This window comes from Phoxinus phoxinus, assembly GCF_949152265.1.
Source record: "Phoxinus phoxinus genome assembly, chromosome: 20".
In the NCBI taxonomy this organism is placed as follows: Eukaryota; Metazoa; Chordata; class Actinopteri; order Cypriniformes; family Leuciscidae; genus Phoxinus; species Phoxinus phoxinus.
In genome coordinates this window covers 4,185,838-4,210,364 of record NC_136895.1, presented here as the reverse complement: position 1 = coordinate 4,210,364, position 24,527 = coordinate 4,185,838, and the positions used below count along the sequence as shown (strand labels likewise).

At 44.5% G+C, this 24,527-nt stretch overlaps 1 protein-coding gene across 3 annotated transcripts; it reads right to left on the bottom strand.

The window, feature by feature from the left end:
• Positions 1-1,282: 1,282 nt before the first annotated feature.
• On the bottom strand, positions 1,283-14,648 carry LOC306988625 (uncharacterized protein). 3 transcript variants are annotated; one of them, XM_079593717.1, is made up of 4 exons: positions 14,081-14,648; positions 13,776-13,857; positions 12,696-12,778; positions 1,283-4,544 (listed from the first exon to the last, which is right to left on the bottom strand). In XM_079593717.1, exons 3-4 carry the CDS (start codon positions 12,727-12,729, stop codon positions 3,586-3,588), a joined length of 993 nt encoding a protein of 330 aa, XP_079449843.1. In that variant the 5' UTR covers positions 12,730-12,778; positions 13,776-13,857; positions 14,081-14,648; the 3' UTR covers positions 1,283-3,585. The 3 variants fall into 3 exon arrangements, with proteins under 3 accessions (XP_079449843.1, XP_079449841.1, XP_079449842.1); XM_079593715.1 differs by lacking the exon at positions 14,081-14,648 and having other exon boundaries at positions 13,749-13,783; XM_079593716.1 differs by lacking the exons at positions 13,776-13,857; positions 14,081-14,648 and adding an exon at positions 13,730-13,763.
• Between the last annotated feature and the right edge of the window lie 9,879 nt (positions 14,649-24,527).

Here is a 24,527-nt window from a genome sequence, read left to right as displayed (position 1 = left end):
TTTTTTTCTTTCTTTTTTTTTTTACTAAAATTGACTAAAACCTTTTTGTGTTTTCGTCGACTAAAACTTGACTAAAACCTTTTTGCGTTTTCGTCGACTAAAACTTGACTAAAACTATCAAGTTTATAAGTGACTAAAATGTGACTAAAACTAAAAAGCATTTTCGTCAAAAAGACTAAGACTATGACTAAAACTAAAAGGGCTGCCAAAAACAACACTGTTCTCAACAGCTCTGTGACTCTTTTTTATGTTTTTTTAATTCAAAAATTGATAATGTCCGTAAAGACATTCATGTTAACTCTGACTGTGCCACTCCATCCTTTTGTGCACCTGGGTTCACTGGTGCTCCTTTCACTGACTTTACATTACTGGATTCTGAGGTTCTTTCTAGGGAAGTATCCAGCATAAAATCAACAACTTGCTTGCTGGACCCAATTCCTACGGATCTATTCAAATCCTGCTTCCCTGTGTGGTGTCAAATTATCCTTAGAATTATAAATGAATCATTGGAAACTGGGGTCGTACCAGCAGTATTAAAGACTGCTGCTGTTACGCCAGTACCCAAGAAAGAAAATGTCACTAGGGATGATTTTAACAACTTTCGTCCCATTTCTAATCTTCCCTGTTTGGCAAAAATACTTGAGCGTGTTGTTGCCTCTCAACTTCGTAACCATCTCACAACCAATAACCTCTTTGAACCCCTTCAGTCAGGTTTTCGTAAATTTTACAGCACGGAAACAGCGTTGGTCAAAGTAACCAATGACTTGTTAATGGCCTCGGATTCTGGTTCTACCTCACTTCTCATTCTTCTTGACCTTAAAGCTGCCTTCGATACTGTGGATCACGGTCTATTACTTCCCCGTCTAAAAACTGCTTTTGGTGTATCTGGTACAGTTCTGGACTGGTTTAAATCCTATTTTACCGACCGTACCCATTTTGTCTCGATGGGTGGCTTTAGGTCTGATACTTGCTCGGTGCTCACTGGTGTTCCTCAGGGATCAGTTCTGGGTCCACTGCTTTTTAACATCTATCTATCTCCTCTTGGACATCTGTTGCAATCGCTAGGTCTTAATTACCATTTGTATGCAGACGACACTCAAATATACATCCACTCTAAACCTGGCGAAGATATTGATGCTTGTTATCTTTCTGGCTGTATTTCTGAGATTAAGGCATGGTTGAATAATAACTTCCTTTGCTCGAACAGTGGGAAAACTGAGGTTATGCTTATAGGTTCCCGTCATCAAATTCGCAAAGCTGCTCAACTATCCATGTCTGTTGATGGCGCTGATTTAGAGATCCTGAGTAAGATGAGGAACCTTGGTGTAATTTTTGACTCCTGCCTCACTTTTGATCATTTTGTACAGAGTACTGTGAAGGCATCTTTTTTCCACCTTAGAAATATAGCCAGACTGCGTCTTTTCTTAAATTTAACTGTTGCTGAAAAACTGATTCATTCATTTGTGGTCACAAGACTGGATTATTGTAATGCAGTTCTAGCTGGAGTTTCTAAATCCTCAATTAACAAATTGCAATATGTCCAGAACTCGGCAGCCCGGATTCTGACGGGAACCGGAAAATTCGAGCATATCACTCCTGTCTTGAAATCTTTACACTGGCTACCGGTTAAGTACCGTGTTGACTTTAAGATCATGATGTTAACTTATAAGGCATTACATGGCTTAGCACCGCAATATTTGTCTGGTTTACTGAACAGCTACACTCCAACACGCAGACTGCGATCTTCACAGTGTCATTTATTAACTGTTCCACAAACGCACCTAAAATCTATGGGTGACAGGGCTTTTTCTGTTTACGCTCCAAACCTTTGGAACTCTTTACCGCGTGAACTCAGGGAAGCACAGACTTTGGGTATTTTTGAAGTTCTTCTCTAAACTTATTTTTTTAAACATGCATTTAATTGCTGATGCCTTTTCGCTTGGTGTATCGCTGTTTTTATTATTAACTTCGCAGTTGATGCTTTTATTAATTTCTGTTTTATGCCTGCAGGGCGGGAACTTCCAGGTTATAAAACCTAGCAAATGTAGAGGGGGAGGCCCAGCCTGCCGCCGTAAAAATGTCATGAATAGATATCCTGCTTGACCAAGCCCACTAGGAGGCCATGCCTCTGGTGGAATGAGCCCTGATGCCCAGAGGGCACTGCAGGTCTTTAGACGCATAAGCCGCAGCAATAGCGTCCACTATCCATCTGGATAGACTGTGTTTCGAGGCGGCGAGACCCTTGGTGCGCCCACCAAACAAAATGAAAAGCTGCTCCGAGCGTCTGAAGGCGGCGGAGCGCGTGATGTAGATTCTCAGCGCTCTGACAGGGCAAAGGAGGTTCGCGTCGACCTCGCTAACGGATGTTGGCAAAGCTGAGAGTGAAATGATCTGTGCTCTGAAAGGGGTGCCGATCGCTTTGGGGACATAGCCATGTCTCGGTTTCAGGACGACTTTAGAGTCATTAGGTTCGAACTCGAGACACGCGGTGTTAACAGATAACGCATGCAAGTCGCCCACACGTTTAACTGATGACAGGGCAATCAGAAACGCGGTTTTGAGCGCAAGGTGCTTGAGATCCACAGAGTGCAATGGTTCAAAGAGATGTGCTTTCAGGGCCTCCAGGACCAAGGAAAGATCCCAGATAGGAACCGATAGGGGCCGCAGGGGATTCATCCTTCTGGCTCCTTTTAGGAAGCAGATGCTGAGCTCGTTCCTTCCTATTGCCTGGCCGCGCTTCGACTCAGCAAACGCTGCGATGGCCGCACCATATACTTTATACTTATATACTTTACTTACAGCCCAATGGAGCAGTTTCAGACTCATCTCTAAATAGAATCTGAGTATGACGAAGTTAGGCTACAAAAACGGACAAATGACTACAAAATCTGTTTCGCACATGTGGGCGGTCATGAGACGCCCCTTTCACCCGATTGGTCAAGCAAATCTGAGCCTGTGACGTCATCAGTAATTCCCCAGCTCAGTTCAACAAAATAATAGTCCTATGGCTCTGCATACCGCTTCTTAAACTGTACAGGGCTGTGCAACTTAAAGCGTTTCACAGAAATATTTATATCAGAAATATTAATCTGCACCCAGCCGGTTTTATTTAGCTGTGCAGTTACATTTGTGTGCTGCTGCTAGACAGTGCAGAGCAGATGAAGCACAGACCAATGTTCAGTCAAGTGTAGTTATAAGTTATAACCAGCAGTTATAACTTTTCTTTTAGACAATACGCTCCGTTTTGGAAAAAGGGTGGTCAGTGCAAATACTGTTATGAAAAACTGCTGATGGTGGTGGTGGGTACCGATGATGTAACTGTAATCATAGCCGCGAGAGAGAGACAGCGAGATGATTGACAGGACGATAGCGGAGGAAAAAGCGCAAGATAGCCTAAGATTTGCTAGTAAAAAAAAATATATATTTGTTTAATATAAGTGAGTAACAACAACAACAACGAAACAATCAAATTGTTCATTTTAAATGGACTATCCAAATGTTTAAATCGACTATCCATCTTTTATTTATTTATTTGTGTGGATCCTCTCTTGTCTTTTCTGAGATGATGACTGACTAAATCTCTTGTCACAGTGTGAACGGCTTCTCTCCGGTGTGGATCCTCATGTGAGCATTAAGACTTGATGATCGACTGAAACTATTCCCGCATTGATCACATGTGAACGGCTTCTCTCCGGTGTGGATCCTCATGTGAGCATTAAGACTTGATGATCGACCGAAACTCTTCCCGCACTGACCACATGTGAACGGCTTCTCTCCGGTGTGGATCCTCATGTGAACATTAAGACTTGATGATTGACTGAAACTCTTCCCGCACTGACCACATGTGAACGGCTTCTCTCCGGTGTGGATCCTCATGTGATCATTAAGACTTGATGATCGACTGAAACTATTCCCGCATTGATCACATGTGAACGGCTTCTCTTCGGTGTGGATCCTCATGTGAGCATTAAGACTTGATGATCGACAGAAACTCTTCCAGCATTGACCACATGTGAACGGCTTCTCTCCGGTGTGGATCCTCATGTGAGCATTAAGACTTGATGATTGACTGAAACTCTTCCCGCATTGATCACATGTGAACAGCTTCTCTCCGGTGTGGATCCTCATGTGATCATTAAGACTTGATGATCGACTGAAACTATTCCCGCACTGATCACATGTGAACGGCTTCTCTCCGGTGTGGATCCTCATGTGATCATTAAGGTTTGATGATCGACTGAAACTATTCCCGCACTGATCACATGTGAACGGCTTCTCTCCGGTGTGGATCCTCATGTGAACATTAAGGTGTGATGATCGACTGAAACTATTCCCGCACTGATCACATGTGAACGGCTTCTCTCCGGTGTGGATCCTCATGTGATCATTAAGACTACCTTTTTTTGTGAAACTGTTTCCACACTGAGTGCAGGTGAAAGATTTCTTGGCTCTTCTTTTCTTCTTTGAGCGACTCAAAGGTTTTCCTCCAGGTTGGACATGATGTTCCTCCTCCACTTCACTCAGTTCTTCACTCTCCTCGCTCTCTTCCATCGGGTCAGACAGGAAAGAAAAAAATATTAAATGTAATTTTCAGTACATCAAAATAATTCAAAAGAGAGACATTTAAAGTGAAAGGACATGAAAGTGAGCCCTGATGTAACAGTAGAAAGTAGACAACTGTTATAAAATATTATGATAATTTTATGCCTTTTTTAAAATTGATTATGTCCTTGAAATGTATCTTCCAATTATTATTTTTAAAACATTATATGTACGAATACCATGTTTCTTTAGCAAGAACTATTACATATATTTCTTCATTATGTTTGTAAAAAAGCTGCCGCAGAATGTGACGTCATTTCACGACCGTTGCAGTGTCTGTAGAAACTTCACATGCTCAAAGTGTAGAGCGACCGCGGCTTTAACTAGTTTTAAATTAATCATTTTTATTAGCTTCATCAGTGTCCTACATGTTTCACTCAACCCTGTTACTCCTGACATGATTTTCCTGCTTTCAAAAACAGAGCATTTCTTAAAACTGTGACACCCAGGAAGTGACATCATCTGGGCTCTTTCTACTGCATGATGGGAAGACAAGAAAATAATCTCAATCCATTGTCTCAGTTTGTACACAAACTGTAGCATTGACTGTATTCATCAACCCTGTTACCAAAGTTACTGTAAGAAGAATGATCTCTATAACTATGAATAACTTGTATGATATTTGACAAATACAACTTTATCAGTAACTTTACTGATTATTCCTATAAAAATAAAAGTACACTATGTTGAAAATGACTAAATTTCTGGTAATGTTCTTGCAAATTGGGAACCAGATATAAAATAAATGTGAAATAAAACAGTTTAAATAGTATTTCAAACCTTCCTTTACTGACCATTTGTTGAAGAAAAAACCCAGAACATTCTGTACCATTTCATAGTTGACCTGTTTATCTAAATGTTTATCTAAAGTGCTTGAATGTTTCTAACATGAATGTTCTTCAGCATCATGAATGAATGAAGAATCATAGGCGTAATTGTATGGGGGGACAGGGGGACACGTCCCCCCCAATATTCAAAGAAGGACAATTTGTCCCCCCCAATATTTGATCATACTGTATGATTGATTATGCGGGCAATATCGATGTGCAAATACGTCTTTTTTTCCAGCTCCGAACATATAAAATCCCGGCCGGTCCATTTCCCAAATCCATTCGACTGGCCTTACTTACAGATTTTGCGCTCCTAACTCTTCTTCTGTTTGTTTTTTCCTAACTCACTGACGGTGCACGAGCTACTAAAAGTATAGGGAAAACATGACATGCAGTAGCGGAGATAGCGTGGGTGCATGGGTGCGGCCGCCCCAGGGCCCCGTGCCAATTAGGGGCCCCCTCAAACGCCGCCGATCTTGCGTCACTGGACAGGAACGCGCCCTCGCCAAGTGACACATTACACGGGGCCCTGGCAAAGTAAAATATAGATATATTATATATACTTTTAATAAATGAGCAAAAATTGGCCACTTAATATTAAATATTCAATTATTTTAATGATCACAATTAAAGTATTCATTTTATTAAATTGAACAAGCCCAACATTCGGCATTCAATCAAATATTATTACAGATTTATTATAATTAATAATGTTTTTTCAACACAATATCTCGTTATTTCGACATAATATGTGTGTGTGCCGAGTGTGCGTGCAACAAGCAAGATGTGCATTTGTAAATCCGGTGACACGCGTGCATTGATTTTTATTAATAAACTAGTCTTATGTCCGTGTCGCTGATGAAGTTGACGATCGCCATCTCCGTAGTGAACGCACCTATATAGCCTAGAGACTGAGAAATGCACATCTTGGATTACATAATCAGAGAGTAGCCTATTTCTTTTCATTTTGAATTGTTTCGTTTAAAGACATTTAAAGCTTTCTTTAGATATTTCTCATGTCTGAGTTTCGGTTAATTATGATGAGATGCGCTCCTGTTCACATTCTTATTTAGGCTATTAAATACATGAAATTGGTTGATGAAAAATTTATTAAAATTAAGATACAATTTATACAAAACGAAATTCACTTTAAATAAAGGCTTTCTACAAAACTTAATGAAGAAAATTAAGTTTAATCTTGTCTGACCCATTAACAAAATCATGTCTGAGTCTGACCGACTCCATGTCTCCCGATGCGTCCTATCATGGTGTTCACTTTTCATAATCAACATAGATGGAAAAAATAACATTATAATATTTTACCACTATATAAACATACCACTTAAATATATATAGCCTAGGCTAGTTGTAGCCTACTGCAGAAACGGGACTGAGAGACCGTCAACAGCTCAAAGTATCCAGTGTTGTCATGGCAACGCCGCCAAAACAAGACTCGCAGGAAAGTTGTGAATAGTTACGAAAATGGAGAGAAAATATAAATCGGGCGCATTAAAAAGAAAAGAACGAGATAGTAGGAAAAGTGTGGTAGCATCGTGTGCTCGTCTTACATCATACTTCTCATCATCATCATCCACCACAACTCAACACTGTCAAAATGATAATAATACCGTTAACGTTACTCGGTCATCGATAGTTAACGTTACTGCTAGTGCTAGCCCTACTAGTCTGACACCGGCTAACGATGATGATGAGGCTAACAGCGGTCAAGCCCAGAAAAGCTCACCGGAGGAGAAGGGGGGTGATTGTCACCGGCAATCTGAAGTGGAGGATACCTCGTCGTCGGTCACGGATGCGTCTGGCCCCAGCAGCAGCGCCAGCATGGGTCCTTCAGAGGCGCACCGCCTAGCCAATGTCTTGTCTGAAGAAGAGCAAGAGGAATATCCCACTGACCCGTACCTTTTTCGTCACCGGTCTCTCACCACTGAATTGATCCGTGCGGTGATTGGACATTTTCCTTGCCAGCCCGGTTTGAGGGACGGCTTCAAAGAGTTCCCACATGACCAGGATAAGCGACGCTTCAGTCCGGCTTGGTATATGCGCCAGATGGGAGGCTCAGGTAACCCAGTGGAGCGTCAGTGGTTGGTGTACTCACCCAGGGCAAACCGACTGTTCTGTTTTTGTTGCTGGCTTTTTGGTAAAAAGTCCAATGACAGTGCTGGGAAAGCCTGGGCTGACCCATGTATGGGGTTTTCTTAATTTAAAAAAGGGACAGAGTGGGTTGAGACGCATGAAAGGTCCGGCGCTCACCGGGAGGCAGAGAAGGCTTATCTAATGACAAAGTTTCGTTTGAGTCAGGACAGCACCGTCATTGCGGAGCTTCTGAAAGCCGAGAGAGAGCAGGTAGAGAAGAACAGAAGGATCCTACACAGGCTGGTGGACACCACGCTCTTTTTAGCCAGACAGGGGCTGGCTTTTCGTGGCCACAGAGAACATGCTGGGCTGGGAACCCCTGACTCTAACGAGGGAAATTTCTTAGAGCTCCTGAAGTTGCTGGCTCACTACGACTCCATCCTCGAGCAGCACATGAATAACCCGGTAAGCAGAGTGACATACCTCAGTCACCAGTCCCAAAACGAGCTCATTGCAGCTCTTTCCAAAGAGACACTGAGCACAATAATCGTTGAGATAAAGTCAGCGAAGTTTTTCTCAGTTATTGTAGATTCCACCATAGACATAACGAGAATGGATCAGTTTTCTCTTTCACTCAGATATGTCACCAAAACAGGCAGCAGCATTGAGCGCTTTATTAAATTTGAGGAGTTACCTGATGGCAGTGCGGCGTCATTTTATAATCTTCTGCAGAATTCGCTGATAAAGGACCTTGGTCTTAATGTAAATGATCTGAGGGGACAAGCATATGACGGTGCCAGAACCATGTCAGGGCAGTTAACGGGGCTGCAAGCCAGAGTCAAGCAAAATTTCTCAGACAAGGCATTTTATGTCCACTGCTGCGCACACAACCTCAATCTGATTCTTATGGATGCTGCGTGTTGTTTGTGTAGCGCAAACGTTTTTTTCGGCACACTTGAGACCTCGTACTGCTTTTTAACTTCAAGCAGGAAAACATGCAACTGGAAAGAACCATTCTTACGCTTAAAACCCTTTCTGACACAAGGTGGGCCTCCAGGAAGCAGGCCACAGAAGCGGTGATACAAAGCCTCCCAGCTATTCTCAAAGCTCTGAACCGTATCCAACAGCACCACAACAGCACACCCAAGGCGGCCTCTGAAGCTGATGGCCTGCTGTCAAAACTCAGCACATTTGAATTCATTTTCATGTTGGTGTTTTGGAACGATCTGTTGAAGAGGACATACATCCTGTCGAATTACCTCCAAAAAGAATCACTGGATGTCAACACTGCTGTGGATCTTCTTGACAGTACTGTGGCTCAGATCAGGGAGTTACGCACAGAGGAGGCCTTTGACAGTATGGAGAACACAGCAAGAAATATGGCCAAAGAAAGCGACGCAGCCACCAAGTTTGTGGAGAAGAGGGTTCGCAAAAGAAAAAGGCATTTTGACGAGGACGCAGAGGATGACCAGATCGAGGACAGCAGACGCCGCTTCAAAGCGGATATTTATTTTTACATTCTCAATGTTTTTGTGGGGCAGTTTGAAAGTCGATTTTCAGACTTCAAAAAAATGGCCAAACTGTTTGCAGTACTCTCCCCAAAGCGATTTGAGCACCCTGATGCTGAGGAGAAAATGCTTGAGCTGGCCCGGTTTTACTCAGAAGACATGCCCAAGCCAGAAGACGCAGTGGAGGAGTTTCGCTCTTTTCGCGCATTGTATTCTGAGCTAAAGATGGATCTCACCACCGACGCCGTCCTGCCATTCCTCATTGCCAACGACATGGATAGAGCCTACCCACACCTGACCATTCTCCACAAGATTTATAAAACCCTTCCCATCAGCAGTGCCAGCGCCGAACGAAGTTTCAGCCGTCTGCGGCTCATTAAGACATACTTGCGTTCGTGCATGGATGAGGCCAGACTGTCAAATCTCACCTTGCTGTGTGTGGAGCGGGACATTCATATTGACAAGGACAAAGTGGTTGGCAGATTTGCCACCATGAAGGAGAGGAGGATGAAGATTTAATAATAAGAGACCATGATATGTATATAGTTTTGTTAGATTTATTTGTTCTGGAGGATTGTTAAAAACAAAATGATAAGAAAAAACGTCTTTAAAAATGTATATTTTAGTTATGAATAAGTCTGTGTTATAATGTTATAAATCAGTTGTTTTTCTCAAAGTTTTCATGCCGCTGTCCGTGGTGCTAAAAACTTTTTTACTTGACTGGCAAACTGTTTTCTTTGTTCGTCAATACAAATTTGTCAAAAAATTTGGCTTTTCTTTGTGTTTTATTTAACATATAAGCTTACTTGGCTCAACAAGTGCCACATTATTACATATGCATTCATCAGATATTTTACGTTTTTTTAACGGTTTTAATTTTAAAATGACTTGGTAGCAGAGGGCCCGATGATGAAGCTCTGCCCCCACTGTACTGAGAGTCTAGCGCCGCCCCTGATGACATGGATTTCAGGAGAAATAGGTTTTTGTTCATGTACTATACATTAACAAAAACCTATTCCTCCTGAAATACATGTCTTGTTTTCCCTATACCTTTAGTAGCTCGTGCGCCGTCAGTGAGTTAGGAAAAGCAAACAGAAGAAGAATTAGGAGCGCGAAATCTGACAGACATTTGGCACATATCTATGAATGGTAAATATCCTGTATTTGGCTGACATAATCCCTTAGATAACGACCAGGTGAATTTCGAATTGTAGAATTTGTGAATTTCGACTGTATAAATGGGAGGGACTATTGACAAGCTAACCGACAGTTAGCTAACGTAACTGTACGTTCACACCGCCGCCGACTTGAGCTGCAAAAAAGCTCTGGCCGCCCTCTGTCAAGGACGCTTGTCATTGTCAAAAAGTACGGGGAAGCTTGTTGAAGCTTTGGCCGCTCTGAAGTAGCAGCATTTGAGAGAAGAGAAGTGTCACACCATGAAATGTAAACAGAAAAAACAAGCAATGCATTCAGCAGTTTAGGATATCGCACAAGATTTGTCAACACAGAAAACATTTCATCACTGGAGTTTTTTTTCTCTCGATACCATCTTATCAATTGATTTTGATTAATATGCGCGTGGGAGAGAGAGAGAGAGAGCAGACAGCGCTCGGGTGAGTGAGCGCGCGCAGCCGGGGCTCGCTCTCTCTCTCTCTCTCTCTCTCACTGCTCGTTCTTATATATGCCCTGTCAAGATGTATCAAGAATTTAATTGTGATGCAAAAATATTCTTCCTATTTTTTTTTTTTTTAAATACAGCATTTTGAAAATAGGACCTACTGTATGAGCCTAATTGGCCTATAAACTGTATTTATTTTATACAACGGTTAAATTAACAATAAAGTTAACATTTGTGTGTTACTTTTTAGACACAATATTGTTTGTTTCCCCCTTTATTTAGCCGACGAGAATTTCATAATGAAACTGTAGTCCAACAGACCGCGATTTATTTATTTTTAAACTGAAATCCGCGTTTTGAAGGAATCATTTGATTCAATGAATGAATCGGCAAATCGGTTGAATAAATGACTCCAACAACTCGTTTATTAAGACAGTGACTTACTGCCACCTACTGGCGGGTTTAGTTTCATATTTAATGAATAGCTTTATTTATGCAATTGCAAATTAAGTGTAAATATATAGTAATGCCAGTTCGGATGCCGCTTCTGTGTCACCTCTGCACTTCAAGGATGGATTTTAATTTAATTATTTAATTTGACAGTGGTGCTGTGTTATTCTAATAGAATTTAATTTGAATGTTAGAATTTGACATAAAAGGTGATGCATACCTCTAAATACGTTTAGAAATCATTTCTATATTTAGGTGAAAATGCCCCTGGAAATCAATTTAATGTACAGTATTAATTTTGATTTCTTCAGGTCTTAAAAAGGTCTTAAAAAGCCTTAAATTTGACTTTAAAAAATACCCTGATTAGTACATAACTGTTTTACTATCATTGCTCAAGACTTGATATTAGAATATTGTTATCCTGTAACAGTAATTTAATCAAAATGTTTATAGCCACTATATGTTTATAGAAGAATATAAGAGAGAGATCACTGGCCGATTTGTTGTCAATTCAGGCTTGTAATTGATGTCGATGCTGTAATCATTACAGGTGCCTATACATTGGTTTGACGATCCGATGTAATAAAATTCCTTGTTGTGTAATACAATTACAAACATTCGGACTCTGACGTTTATTTTATTTTGATTAAAAAAAATGTGTGCATGCGCCAACACAAAAAGTCCCACAGCTGTCCCCCCCAACCCACTAAACATCAGACGTCTATTGGACAGGCAGATCATGTCTATATTGCGTCAGTCGGTCCAAGACCAATTTTTGACCTTTATGCAACGTGCAATCTAGGTCTGCTATTTGGACATCTAACCATGACCCCACCTGGACGTCAATATAATGTTCAATATTTGAACGCCGGAATAGGTAATTTTCTGGGTGTTATGTGGACGTCTAAGACAGGTGCAGGAAATTTACATGATTAATATATAATATTTTTTTATTTACAAATATCAACATTGTTGTTATCAACAAGATTAATACATATGAATACAGATTAATAATAATTATTTAAGATCGTTTTCCAAAAACTCCATTTGATTGTCTCAGCATCAGGTGATAACTGGAGACACAGTTTAATATAGTTTTCCTGTAGCTCAACCAGTAGAGCATCGGTGCTTGCAACGCAAGATCATGGGTTCGATTCCCAGGGAAAGCAAGAACTGATAGAAATATAAATGTGTAATGCAATGTAAGTCACGTTGGATAAAAAGCATCTGCCAAATGCATAAATGTAAATACAATGGTACAGAAAGCACATCCTCCACCCTTTTGAAACATGGGACTACAGTTATAGAAGTTGTATAAAAACAACGTAAAATTTGTCTAAATTTGATGTTGAAAAGACGTCCACAAACGACCACATTTGGACTTTAAATAACCCTTACACGGAGGTCCCACGGATGTCAACATTAGACGTGCGGTAGATGTCGAAAAAATACGTTGTCTGGCGTCACAGTCTGCACCCTCCTGATACCGACATAGGACGGACAAGCACACCGTTGAAACTACGTCATCTGGAGGTAACTTTGCTCAGGGGGAATGTGTGATTGACAATTTCGCCCTTGTGAAGAATAAACACCAACCTCTTTGTTCTTCAGGATCTTCAGTGCGTTTCATTCTGCAGGGATCACTCCTGTCCTCACTGTCACTCTTGCAGATTTCAGCTCTGAAGACAAGATCATTAAAAGAAGAACATTTTATATGCGCAGAAACTGAAAATGATCATAAAACTTTTAAAAATAAATAGCACCACAAGCACTATTGTTCCTAGAGTAAAACACTATTCATATATTAGTATTGCTTTAATGTCTCACGTGGCTCATCATAGGCTCAATGTAAAGCATTTAGCAGAATCTGTTCCAGTTTGACGCTTGAGATTGGTTCACATTAAATCCCTTCCTAGATCTAAAACTTTGACTTTTGACTTGACATTCAGGAACAGTTCTCACTCCAAACATAAAACAAACGCAGGCTAGATGTGCATAAGAGACTTCTTTTTTTCTTCTTTTTTTTTACTACTTGATTGGTTGGTGTATTATACGTGACAAACAGGCTTCAATGAATTATGCAATATTTTAAAATATGTGATATGTTGATTTTCAATTGAATCGACACACTACCTTTTATTATTGAAAAAAAAAAATTGACGTAACGCACTGAAAGAACCATGTTTGGCTCTAGAGCATAGCGTATCACACACACACACACACACACACACACACACACACTACTCCGGAGTTTTCGACCCTCGAAAACGGAGACTGACTCTTCAGTCAAGTCCAAAGCAAGACAGTCACACGCAAGTAACCCATAGCAACGCATTATGGCAACGACACCACAGACTGACAGAAACGTAAAAATAAACGTGAATTTAGGCTACTTTAGTTTTGTACACATTGTCCTGTTAATTATAATCAAATGCATTTTGTTGTATTAAAGGGCAAGGGCTCGAGCACCCAAAAGCCCCAATCCCCCCTAAATGTTTTATTTCAGTAGAAAGACGCCAGAAAAGACGCACAAGTATCGCTGTGGTCGATGAAAACAATACAAAAATGAGCCTGTCGCTTAATCAAACTGTATAAAGTGAGTTTGATGGTTGTGTAAATATGAGAAATACCGTGAACTGCTCTCCTCACCTCAGAAGACTCGACGCTGAAACTCACCAATTAACGGAAGAGAGACGGCGCGAGCGAGCGGTGACGTCATCGGCTGCCAACGGTAGATTTTCAGAGACAAACCACAAATCTGTGATTTGGAACAACAAATATATTACGATTAAAAATAAATCTTTATTTTACAGAAACTGGTACAATTTTGGTCAGACAGTTATTTAAAAATAATTTAAAAATGTAATAAAAAAAAAAATAATAATAATAAAAAAGACGCGCCAAATACTGTTGTTCATAACGACAAAACGTCTATAAACATCAACATAATCACACATAAATAAAAAATAGCTCGTCTTTACTCCAGCTGCTCTCTTTCTGCTGGTTGTGTTGTCATGAACTGCTCCGAGACACGAAGGTGGAGAATCCAAACGCAGCTTTATTAAAGGGGAAATCCAAAGAACACGCAGGGTCAAACACAGGAAGGCAGTCCGTACAAACAAACAAACAAAACAGGCAGGGACCAGAGGCAAGAGAGTAATCCAGGGACCAGAGGCAAGAGAGTAAACCAGGGAACAGGGCAAGATATCCAAAAAACAAGAAAACCAGGAGAATGCTCAGAAATGCAGTGTGACACTTAAACAAGACTTCGCGGTGAGTGAATGAATGAACAAGGTATAAATAGACAGACTAACAGGATGAGACACAGGTGAAATGCAATCAGTGAATGAGGTACAGGTGAATGTGATCAGTGACAAGTGATGATGAGTCCGGGCAGAGAATGATGGGAGATGTAGTCTGTGAGTGAATGATAATAGTCTTGATGTGGAGTGCCCTCAGGTGGCTCTCAAGGGCACTCCAGCTGGTGACCGTTACATGTGTAAAGCTGTGTAGAGATGGAGATCATTTCAGTTTATTTTGTAAACTGTGTGTTGTTTAAAGTTCATATAATTGTTCTTACTTCATGAAGCCTCGTGGTGTGAATGAAACCTCAAACTGACTAAAAACTCTTTGAAATGTATATGATACTGGATATTAAGGGTGAAACTGTTAACAATGTAGACATAGCAATCTCATTTGATTTCAGTCATGTGTGAGTCATTCTAGATTTAGAGGTACATGTCTCCTAGATAAACCTGTTATTTAAAAAAACTTTATTTAATTAATTTTGTATAATTATATACATTACATTATCACTTAAAATAATGGTTTATTTATATATATTTAGTTTTTTTGTTGTTGAAAATATTCTTTATTGAAATATTCTAATATGACTCCCACTCCCCCTATTATTGTCTGTCATTGCCTCCTGATTCATGTATTCAACTTGAATTATCATGTAATAAGTCATTTTTTACTTACATAAACAATTGCATAGAATATTAATTTCTTTGTATTTTATGTCATTTAATTAATACATTTATTTTTGTATTTTGTGTCTGTCCCTATACGCTTTGTTTAACTCGGTTACCTCTGTTATTAAACAACATAAAAATCTCCAAAGTATTCATAGCAAAAGCATGTGAACTGTACCAAGTGATGTCACTTCCTCTGGCAGGAAACTCTAGAAGGCAGTGAGGTGTGTCATTATTCTTTTCTCATTAATTTGTATATGTTTAGGGTACACCAATAGCAGATTAATGATTTGTCAATCTGTTATCGTGATATTAAGAGCCCTAATTTAAATTGTATTGCAATACTGAATTTTGGAAATATTAACCTCACCTGACAAATATATTTTTTTCTAATAATTTTTCAATAGATTTGGCCCAGACCCCTGCAGTGTCAAGTGAAGGAAGCTCCTCTCATGCAATTGCAACAGAAATGAAGATGAATCCAGAATTATGAGTGTCATATATTCTATGTGCAGTACAAATTTTAATACATGACGAATGAACATGTAAACCTAACTGGGCAACCACACAAAGTGGACCTGCGCCTGGACACGTCCACGATGCATCCCTGAAGTGCCAGCCTCATCCGCTTCCCAGAGTCTGTCTTGGTTCGTTTAAGTGTTTATTTCTTGTTTTTGGTAGTGATGGGCAGATCGAGGCTTCGTGAAGCAATGAAACAGTTGAACCAAATGGTTCATATTGTTTCGAGGCTTCGAATCAATCCGACACCCGTCTCCACGGTGACACCTAGTGGTCACTTGCAGGTGTTGATCTGAAACAACCTTGACGAGCCATTAAAAAAAAATTTGTTGTTTTTTTATTATTGTATTTTTCTAATATGTGAAGCTTGTAACCTAGGCTCTTCACTGTGCATAATGTTATTTATTAGTCCTAAATGTTATTTAGGACTAATAAATGTTATGTGCATAATGTTATTATGTTAGTCCTGCAAAATGAATATTAATAAAATAAATCAAGCCACAATGTCTCACTTTTTTAGATATTTTTATTCAAAAATATTAATTTATCTGCTGTGGAAGGACTTAGCCTACTTCTTTTTTTACAGATAATTTCTCCAGCCTTTAAAAAAATCCTCTCACAAGGGACACTTGTTGCTGGCATGCAAAGATATTTTTTAGCTAGGACATACAAATGAGGAAAGATTACTGCTCGCTCTTTCCAGTAAGTTAGTGGATCATGAGTTCTGGGCAAATACGCATCGTTGATGTATTTTTTCACTTCCACTGTGGCATCAGCTGTAGCATTGTGTATCATCTGGGTTTGATGGATACGAGTATCAAAAAGTTCCCATAAACTGTCCTGTGTTTCTACTGGTGTTGATGGTGATGGTGATGATGTTGATGGGTCTGATGTTGACATTTCTGGCTCTGAATAAAAATAAAAACAGCAATTAGTAACAAATGCTAAACTGACGGCATATATGAAGTATATATTACATGATTCAGATTACACAACATAACACAGACTGAAACTGCTCACCAGGATTTGTGTTTGAACGCATCAGCAAAGCACACTCCAGTGTCATGTGCTTTTCAGCGTCCTGGGCTTTGGCAGCATTTCCAAATGCCATTTTTTTAACCTTTGGTCCAGCAGTGTAAGTAGCAGGCCTAGGTACAGGGGGAATGCCATCCTCTGCACCCTGCAAAATGGCAGGATGAGTGCTCCTCAAATGGCGCATCATGGATGATGTATTGTTGCAGTAGGCAAGCTGCCGATCACAATACATTTGTGGTACACATCTCACTTTATTTGGGGTTTCTAAATGGAAATGCTCCCACACCACAGATGTACGGCATCTCTTCTGGGGAGCCTCCATTTTATCTATCTATCCAAATCTATCTAGATAGGCCTATGTATCTATAATCTATCTATGTATTTATATATGCCTATCTTTAATCTATCTATATATGTATCTATCTATCTATTAATCTAGCTGTCTATATATATTTATATCTATGTATCTATTAATGTGTCACTATATGTACTCTGTGTCTCTAGCCTATCAGTCGTGTTGTGTAAATTTAAATGTAAGCCTAAATAGCCTATAACTAAACAAATCGCACTATAAATGTCACTATATCACCAAAAATCCGCTATCTCAAAATCAAAGTCCTCTCACAAAAACCCACGAGGTCAATATGCGTTGATTTCACTTTTATACAGATGTGCGATTGTGTCAATCAAACGCTGATTCGGCGGATCACACCTGATGAAACACTTGTCAAACACTTCGAGGCTTCGTTTGGCCATAGTCACGTGACATGGGTGTTTTGAATCACGGGATCGGGATCTCGCAAAGCTTCGGAACGACTGTTTCGCGTCAGCCATCCCTAGTTTTTGGACTGCTTACATGGACCTTGACCTTTTGCCTGGACTGGATTACGCTTTACGGATTACCCAATAAAACTGCACTTGGACTATCACCCTTTTTGTGTGCGTGTCGTGACAGTAGGATTCCAGCAATATGTTTAGATCCAGCAGTACGGGTTTTCGTATCCGTCCCCCAACCACTGAGAAGGAGAGGAGGGGACGATTTAGTAATTTAACAGCCCTATGTCAGCAGGGCCAGACGGTGGGTTGCCTGTCTCAGGCATTTTGGACGCTCTCGAGAGGCATGGGTTATACTGAGGCTACCCTCAAGGATCTTTTTAACAGCTGCCTGGATGATCCTTTGCCTCGATGGGAGATGGAAGGGCTGGAGATCCTGGATTTTGGGGGTTTTACCAGTTACCGAATACATCGGAGCCAGTGGGATGTACCAGAGCCTCGCCATGCCAATGCCACCCCGAGCCCGGTGGTCCCTGTTCCAGTGGTCCCAAATCCGGTGGTCCCAGTTCCAGTGGTCCCGAGTCCGGTGGTCCCAGTTCCGGTGGTCCTGAGTCCGGTAATCCCAGTTCCGGTGGTCCCGAGTCCGGTGGTCCCGAGTCCGGTGGTCCCGAGTCCGGTGGTCCCGAGTCCGGTGGTCCCAGTTCTGGTGGTCCGGAGACGGAGGAGAAAGGTCTCCTCAACGACTTGTCCGGTGGCTCCTAACTCAGAGACCATCCCAGAGGTGACCGCAATCCCTGACGCGCGGTCCAGGCATCCTGCTCTGTTGGCCCCGCTCAAGCTGCTCGCCCTGCCGGCGCCACCCCGACGGACTGGCACGTCACGTCTGCCGAGCCTGAGCTTCACGTCACGTCTGCCGAGCCTGAGCTTCACGTCACGTCTGCCGAGCCTGAGCTTCACGTCACGTCTGCCGAGCCTGAGCTTCACGTCACGTCTGCCGAGCCTGAGCTTCACGTCACGTCTGCCGAGCCTGAGCTTCACGTCACGTCTGCCGAGCCTGAGCTTCACGTCACGTCTGCCGAGCCTGAGCTTCACGTCACGTCTGCCGAGCCTGAGCTTCACGTCACGTCTGCCGAGCCTGAGCTTCACGTCACGTCTGCCGAGCCTGAGCCGTTGTCTGTTGCTGTCCCATGGCCACTTGGACATGTTTTTGTGCCATGGTCTCCTGAAGGTTCATCTCCGCCCTGGCCGCCCGAGAGAGAGTCTCCGCCCTGGCCGCCCGAGGGAAAGTCTCCGCCCTGGCCGCCCGAGGGAAAGTCTCAACCCTGGCCGCCCGAGGGAAAGTCTCCGCCCTGGCCGCCCGAGGGAAAGTCTCCGCCCTGGCCGCCCGAGGGAAAGTCTCCGCCCTGGCCGCCCGAGGGAAAGTCTCTGCCCTGGCCGCCCGAGGGAAAGTCTCCGCCCTGGCCGCCCGAGGGAAAGTCTCCGCCCTGGCCGCCCGAGGGAAAGTCTCCGCCCTGGCCGCCAGAGGGAAAGTCTCCGCCCTGGCCGCCCGAGGGAAAGTCTCCGCCCTGGCCGCCCGAGGGAAAGTCTCCGCCCTGGCCGCCCGAGGGAAAGTCTCCGCCCTGGCCGCCCGGTCGACTGTCAATGCTTCGCCCTGGCCGCCCGATGGACTGTCGTCTCCGCCTTGGCCGCCCGATGAGTCGTCTGTTTTGCCCTGGCTGTCGGTTAAGCCGTTAACTCCGTGGACCTCCCCTCCCCCGCTGTTCCGGAACGCCGAGGAGGGAAGATCAGCATCGAGGCAGAGCTGATGCGTCTGCTCTCACAGGCCATGTCGAGCCTCGGCCTCGATTGGTCGACGCCCGAAGAGCCTGCTTTTCGGGCCTCCCTCCAGACACGCCCCGTTTCTTCCTGAGCTTCACGAAGAGGTGGCGAAAATCTGGAAGGCGTCTTTTCCAGCCAGGGTACGTACCTCTGCCTCGCCAGCATTCTCCGTTGTGGACGGTGCTCGAGACAGAGGCTACCACGCTCTCCCTCCGGTCGAGGAGGCCGTAGCGACTCACCTTTGCCCACCCTCTGCGGGACGGCGGGCTAAGGGAGTCCTACCATCTAAAGCTTGCCGCACGTCATCAGCTTTGAACGGCCGCGTGTATTCCGCCGCCGGACAAGCTGCATCGGCGCTGCACACCATGGCGGTGCTTCAGATCCACCAGGCCAACCTCCTCCGCAAGCTAGACGAGGAAGGCCCGGGCGCGATCAATGTGCCGTATTTGCGTAGCGCCACAGACCTCGCTCTTCGTGCTACAAAGTCCGCCGCACACGCCATTGGTAGGATTATGGCCTCAGCAACTGTTTCCGAGAGACACTTGTGGTTGACGCTCTCTGAGATGGCGGAGTCAGAGCACTCTGCGTTCCTCGACGCTCCCATTTCAGCGACTGGCCTCTTCGGATCATCCGTCAAAGACTTCGCGGATCGATTCGCTGAGGTACAGAAGACATCGCAGGCCATGAAACATTTCCTGCCAAAGCGCTCCAGTTCCGCAACAGGCCGCCCTAAACAGCCGTCTGTCCGAACTCAGCAGCGCCCCGCGCCCGCCGCGCCAGCTCAGCAGCAACAGGCCCGAGAGAGACCACGGTCTCGCTCCGCCGGACGCCGCCCGCCGCCGCGTGGACCTCGGCCTAAGATCTCAATCAAGCCCGAGGCCTCGGCGCCATCCTAGCCCGACTAGGAAAAAGACGGTGTTCGGGTCCCGCTGCGGCCGGACTTCCACCAAAGATTCCCGCTTGTACAGCCCTAAGTTCCGTGTTTGTACCAGTGTATTCAGCAGCCAACAAACCGGCCGTAAAGCCCGTTTGCCTGCACACAAACGCCGTTTTCACGCCGACCCAGATAAATCTAAAAAAGAGTTTAATTTCTGGTGTTCCGGCTACGGCCGATGGTGTAATGTGTGTAACTGCAATGCCCACCCAGTGCCCATTCATTCACACAAGCACAGCCCCGTACAACACAGGGTCTGCACACATAAAATCGACTCATGTCGATTGTGCTTTACATGTAGTGAGCGTGCCCGCTGTCCAGTGCACTACACTTCACACTGCACGTTTCGCGGTTTCTGTAAAAACGAAACCAACGAACGATCAGTCAGTTCACTAACACAGTATTCCCGGTGTTATAGATGTGCCCGCTACCACGTGCCCACATTTATTCACAAACATAACGAGCCCTACGGGGCTCGCCCCGCGCGCTCTCTCTCAACTCAGTCGAGGGATACCCGCTGTGTTAAACGTGCCCCCCGCCTCAGACGCCACGGCGTCCATGTTACAGCACACGGTTGCTCTCGTGTCGCCGCCATTTCGCGACCAGGGCCCAGATTACATTCAACCCCTAGTCACGCGTGCAGATGCATGGGAAATTCGCCTTCGAGGGCCGGGCATATCAGTACACAGTCCTGCCATTCGGCCTGTCCCTAGCACCTCGTACATTTACAGTGTGCATGGACGCGGCACTGGCACCCCTGAGACTCCGAGGCGTTCGAATTCTGAATTATTTGGACGATTGGCTGATTCTAGCTCAATCGCCTTCAGAACTCACTCGCCACAAGACCCTAATACTCAATCACCTCGAGTGCTTAGGTCTGAGAGTCAATTGGGAGAAAAGTTCACTGTTTCCCAGTCAAAGGATTTCCTTTTTAGGACTGGATCTGAACTCACTGTCTATGACAGCACGGCTGTCATCACAGCGCAGGCGAAACACCCTGCAGATGGCGAAATCCTTCCGCAGCGGTCATATAGTGCCGCTCAAGAGATTTCAAAAAATGCTAGGCCTCATGGCCTCAGCCTCGGCAGTACTACAGTTGGGCCTGCTGCGCATGCGCCCACTGCAGTTCTGGCTGGGAGCGCGTGTGCCGCGCCGAGCATGGGTTCACGGTCGTTATCGCCTCAAGGTCAATCAGGAATGCATTTCAGCCCTGACACCATGGAGAGTGTCAGACTGGTACCGGTCAGGTGTAAGCCTGGGGACTTCCTCGAGCCTGAAGGTGGTGTCCACGGACGCGTCCACCTCAGGCTGGGGAGCGCTGCTCGAAGGCAGACCGTTCTTTGGCCAGTGGGCAGAACGAGTCAGACTACCGCACATAAACTGCCTGGAAATGATGGCGGTGGACTTTGCGCTGAGGCGCTTTCGTCCTCGGATAAAAGGGCACCACGTCCTGGTCCGTTCGGACAACATGTCGGTAGTAGCCTATATAAACCGCCAGGGGGGCGTGAAATCCCGAAACCTCTTCAGGCTGACGGAACACATCCTGGTATGGGCCCAGCACAACCTGCGCTCGCTGAGAGCAATGCATGTGCCAGGTCACCTGAACGTAGGCCCAGACAGACTCTCACGGAACAACGTTCCGACAGGAGAGTGGTCGCTACACACACAGACAGTGCGCCTGTTGTGGAGTACGTTCGGCAGAGCGGAAATAGACCTGTTTGCAAACCAGGAAAACGCTCACTGCCCGGAATTCTTTTCAAAGAGCGTGAACGCGCTGGCCAGTGTCTGGCTCCGCCGTCCGCTCTATGCTTTTCCTCCTGTCTCACTCCTGCCTCAGGTGCTGGAGCGAATCAGGGAAAGCGGATGCTCAGTGCTACTTGTTGCTCCATACTGGACGAATCAACCTTGGTTCCCAGTTTTGATGCGGCTGAAAAGCACTGCCCCGTGGCCGATTCCAGTGAGGAGGGACCTCCTCTCGCAGGCCAAGGGCTCGATTTTGCATCCTCGCCCGGATCTCTGGTCCCTACATGTGTGGGCCATAAACGGGTACCCGCTAACCTCCCAAGGGGAGTGTTAGACACGATCGAGCAGGCTAGAGCTCCGTCTACTAGACGGCTCTACGCTTCCAAATGGTCTGTGTTTTCTGGTTGGTGTTCAGACCAAGGTCTGTCACCCCTTCAGTGCGGGGAAACAGAGATTCTCTCCTTCCTGCAGGAGCTGTTGGATAAGGGTAGAACCCCATCCACGCTCTAAGTCTATGTGGCAGCCATATCAGCGTTCGTTAATCCAACGCTTGGCCGTTCACTGGGCAGAAACGACCTGGTGGTCCGTTTCCTTAGAGGAGCCAGGAGGTTAAATCCTCCAAGGCCTCCTTCAGTCCCCGTTTGGGACCTTTCTACGGTGTTGAACGCTCTGAAAGGGGCCCCTTTCGAGCCTATTCACTCAGTTGACATGAAACACCTGTCTTTCAAGACCGTGTTTCTTTTGGCTCTTGCTTCAGTGAAGCGTGTGGGGGATTTGCAAGCGCTCTCAGTTAGAGCCTCTTGCATGGAGTTCGGGCCTAACGACTCTGTAGTCGTGTTGAAACCGAAGCATGGGTACGTACCTAAGTCCCTCAACACACCGTTCAGGGCTCAGGTCATCTCCCTGTCGGCTCTGCCGGCCTCTGAGGACGGAAATAGCTCCCTTTGCCCGGTCAGGGCATTAAGAGCTTATGTGTTCCGCTCCGATGTTTTTCGACAGACGGAGCAGCTTTTCGTTTCGTTCAGTGGACGCTCTAAGGGGCGAGCCGCAACGAAACAGAGTCTGTCTCGATGGGTGGTGGACGCCATTGCGTTGGCCTACGCATCTGGAGGTTTAACATGCCCTCTGGGCATCAGAGCACATTCTACGAGAGGCATGGCCTCTTCGTGGGCTTGGTATAGCGGGATCTCGTTACAAGATATCTGTATGGCGGCAGGCTGGGCCTCCCCGTCTACATTTATAAGGTTCTATAACCTAGAGGTTCGCTCTCGGTCTGAGAAGACTATGTATGGTGTTCCTGCCCCGCGCTGCGGCCCAGGTCATTCCAATGTTTTAAGCATCACTCACTGACAACTGTGTCCCATGAGCATGCTATGACCCCTCATATATATCTATTTATTTACATATGTTATTATGCCCTCAGGGGCACTATTATGAAGGGATGATGCTAATTCTAGCCGCTCTCCCTATACATTCCTGGTGTAGGCGCTTGTATGCCAGGGCGCGCGCGCCCTCGGGTGTCTGTGTCGGTCCAAGAGCACGCACGGCATGTTACAGGGGTTCCCGTAGCGTCTTTCGACGCAGTACGAGAGAACTCTCGTAAGAGAACGTACTCGGTTACTAACGTAACCTCGGTTCTCTCTAGAAGAGGGAACGAGTACTGCGTCTCAGGCCGTGCGTGCCCACGCTGCGTCGCTTCAGTGGCGAAAATCAGAGTGGAAGACAGCTATGCTCGTATTTATAGGCCAAGACGACGGCCGTTTCGGCGGGAGGTGACGCAGAGGGCGCAAAGCGCCCTCATTGGTCAAGCGTCACTGGCCTCGCATAGGCTGTGCTTTTCTAGCGGAGCAGCCAATAGGCGCGCGAGTTGCTCCGCCTAAGGTTGTATGCTACAGAAAAGCGTTTTACAAATTTTACAAAATTAAGGATTAATTTTTAGGCTTCAATCTCGGAAAAGAAATCTTTCCCGTGGCGTCTTTCGACGCAGTACTCGTTCCCTCTTCTAGAGAGAACCGAGGTTACATCAGTAACCGAGTACGTTTTCATTAGGGTATTAGGCTACCTTGATTTAATTTAATTGAATTCACAACTTTGTCATTATATATGCATTTCGGTGACATTATTATTATTATTTTGTGTAGGACACAGACAAATTTAGATGTCGTAATTCCATGATTTGGTATATCGAGGTGGTATATTTGGTATAACTGTATGTTTCGCATGATGGCCCTGTCATCTAACAACCAATCACCATGATCATTGCAAGGAGAATTAACGTCATCCATAGCAACGAAGACTCACTCTTAGTTTAGGAGTTGTCATTTTTCCTTACTAAGAGTAGGTCTGAAAGGCGTTGTGAATAACTTTTAAGAGACCACTCCTAGCTAAAATCTTTTAGTGCGATTTAGGAGTACTCCTAGTGGTAAGATAAAATTCTTTGTGAATACAGCCCCAGATCTACTGTGTCCATCTTCTCTCTTGTACATATCCCCAAACTCAACACAATGATGAACACATGAGGTCCAGGAAATACATTTCAATATTTATTTATTATTTACTCAAACTCATCTCTTCCCAGAATACTGTTTCCTGTGGCACTCTTCCCACTTCCTGTTTTCCCGATCAGGGGCC